Here is a 2383-nt window from a genome sequence, read left to right on the forward strand (position 1 = left end):
AGGGAGAGGGGTCCTGGGCAAGGATGGAGGGACCCAGGGAGGGAGACCCAGGATGGATGTTAGGACCTGGGGAGCAGGTGGGGGGCCTGGGACAGAACTGGGGGACCACGAAGGAGGACTGGGGGACCCGGGCAGGGATGCGCCCCCCTGTGTCCCCTCCCGACCCCTCCCACCCGCTCACTTCTCACGGTGACGGTGACCGGGGCGCTGCGTTTCTGCACGTCGGCCGCCTCTGCCTGCGCCTCGCAGGCGTAGGAGCCCGAGTCGGGCAGCGCCAGCGCCCGCAGCAGGTGCTGGGGGGACCCCTGGGGCCCCGCCACCACCACCCCGTCCCGGTAGAAGAGGTGCCGCAGGGCGACGCGGGGCCGCAGGGGGCTGCCACGGGTGACGCAGGCCAGGGTGAGGGCGCTGCCCTCGGGGCGCTCCCGGGGACCGTCCACGCTCAGCTCCGGCACTGAGAAGAGCTCTGGGAAGGGGCCGAGCAGGGACGGTGACCCCGCTGCCGTGCCCCCGTCCCCGCTGCCCCCTGCCCGCGCTCACCGTGCACGATGACCTCGTTTGGCTTGGAGTCGTACGTCCTCAGGAAACTCTTGTACGTGCAGTGGTAGCGGCCGCTGTGGTGCCGCTGCGCGGGGACGAGCAGCAGCTCGTCCTCGTCCCCCCCCCCCCGGCAGCAGCACCCCGTTGTGGAAGAAGCTCACGCTGCTCAGCCTCTTGTTCCACCAGCCCCGGCACCGCAGCGCCAGCGCGTCCCCCTCCAGCACCGGCTGCACCGGCACCTGCAGCACCACCCAGTCTGCGGAGAGCGGCGTCACGCTGGGACACACGCGTGGGCACCGGGACGCGTGGGTGTGCACCCGATGCGCGTAGGGGATGCGCCCAGGGTGCACGGAGAGGCACCCAACGTGCACGGGGATGCACCCGGTGAGCACGGAGGATGCGCGGGGACGGGCTGGTGTGCACGGGGACGCACCCAGTGTGCATGGGGGGGCACCCAGTGCGCCTTGGGGATGCACCCAGTGTGCACGGGGTGGGTCTGGCGTGCACGGGGATGCACACAACGTGCATGGGGATGCACCCAGCGTGCACTGGGGACGCACCGGTGTGCGTTAGGGACGCACCGGTGTGCAGGGACGTGCACCCAGTACGCACTGGGGACTCACTGGTGTGCACGGGGACACGCCCCACGTGCACGGGGGTCATGCCCAGCGTGCCCAGGGCTGCCCCCACTCTGCGCCGATGGCACGAGAGGTGACAAAGGCCGCGAAGCCGAGTGTCCCATCTCCCCGCCAAGCACCCACGGGTGCCAGGCACCCTGCCCCTCACCGTCAGAGACGCTCAGCTCGATGCGGAGGCTGAACTCGGAGCCGGACCTCTGGCACTGGACGCTGCTGCGGCCGGTGTTCTGCAGGTTGAGCTGGAGGTGGTTGGCTCTGTCCCTCACTCTCCTGCCGTTGATGCTCCACACGATGGGGACGTGCTCGTCGGGGGTCCCGCAGGTCAGTGTCACCGTCTGCCCCTTGAACAGGGGCGTCCAGGGGGGGTCCAGCGTCAGCAGGGGGGGCTGGGCGCCTGCAGGGGGGACACGGGGACGCCAGCGTGCCGGGGACATGGGGGGCTTGGGGACACCGTGGGCTCGGGGACACCGAGGGACTGGGGACACCGAGGGCTCGAGGACTTACCTGCGAGGCTGAGGAATTGGGCTGGGAGGGAGAAGAGGCCGGGGGCACAGGGGCTGCCGTCACCGCGTTGTCCCCCAGCCCTCGCTGCACCCCCGGTTTCGGCCACGGGCACCCACGGGTGTGGGGAGCGTTCCCACAGCAGCCGGGGGGGGGCAGGGGACGCAGCTGTGTCACAGCCGCCCATGCAAAGCAGCTGGGCCCACACAGACATCCCCGGCTGTGCAGGGCTCAGAGGCGCTTCCGCCAGCCCTGTCACACGGTCCCCATGGCCACCCCACATCCTATCCACAAGTCCCGTCCCCACGTCCCCACATCCCCGTCCCCACGTCCCCGTCCCCCAGTCCCCATGTCCCCGTCCCCAACGCCCCCTCCCCACTGTCCCATCCCCATGTCTCCCTGCCCATCTCATCACCATATCCCCAGCCCCAGCGTCCTTGTCACCGTGTCCCCATCCCCACGGCCACTTCATCCCCCTGGTGCCCGTTCCCATGTCCCCCGCCCCCCAGCCCCCCCCACGCGGCCCCTGCCCCCAGCCCGGGGGGGCTGAGGGGACACGGGGACAGAGGGACACGGGGACAGAGGGACACGGGGACAGAGGGGCACGGGGACAGAGGGGCACGGCCTCACCGCAGAGCAGCAGCGCCGTGCTCCTGTCCATGCCCGCACCCTCGCACTACAGCGGAGGCGATGACGGTGGCTCC

The 2383-nt window shown here is 71.2% G+C and overlaps 1 protein-coding gene across 1 annotated transcript; it reads right to left on the minus strand.

Moving 5' to 3' along the window:
• Positions 1-164: 164 nt before the first annotated feature.
• Positions 165-1959, minus strand: LOC118159590 (Fc receptor-like B; the record flags this gene model as incomplete). The annotated part of the gene is given in 5 exon segments (XM_035314168.1): positions 165-466; positions 541-652; positions 654-796; positions 1327-1572; positions 1683-1959. Coding segments are annotated over 5 exon segments (1014 nt in total), but the record flags the coding sequence as incomplete, so codon positions are not given.
• Between the last annotated feature and the right edge of the window lie 424 nt (positions 1960-2383).

Source organism: Oxyura jamaicensis, unplaced genomic scaffold, assembly GCF_011077185.1.
Source record: "Oxyura jamaicensis isolate SHBP4307 breed ruddy duck unplaced genomic scaffold, BPBGC_Ojam_1.0 oxyUn_random_OJ71172, whole genome shotgun sequence".
Classification (NCBI taxonomy): domain Eukaryota; kingdom Metazoa; phylum Chordata; class Aves; order Anseriformes; family Anatidae; genus Oxyura; species Oxyura jamaicensis.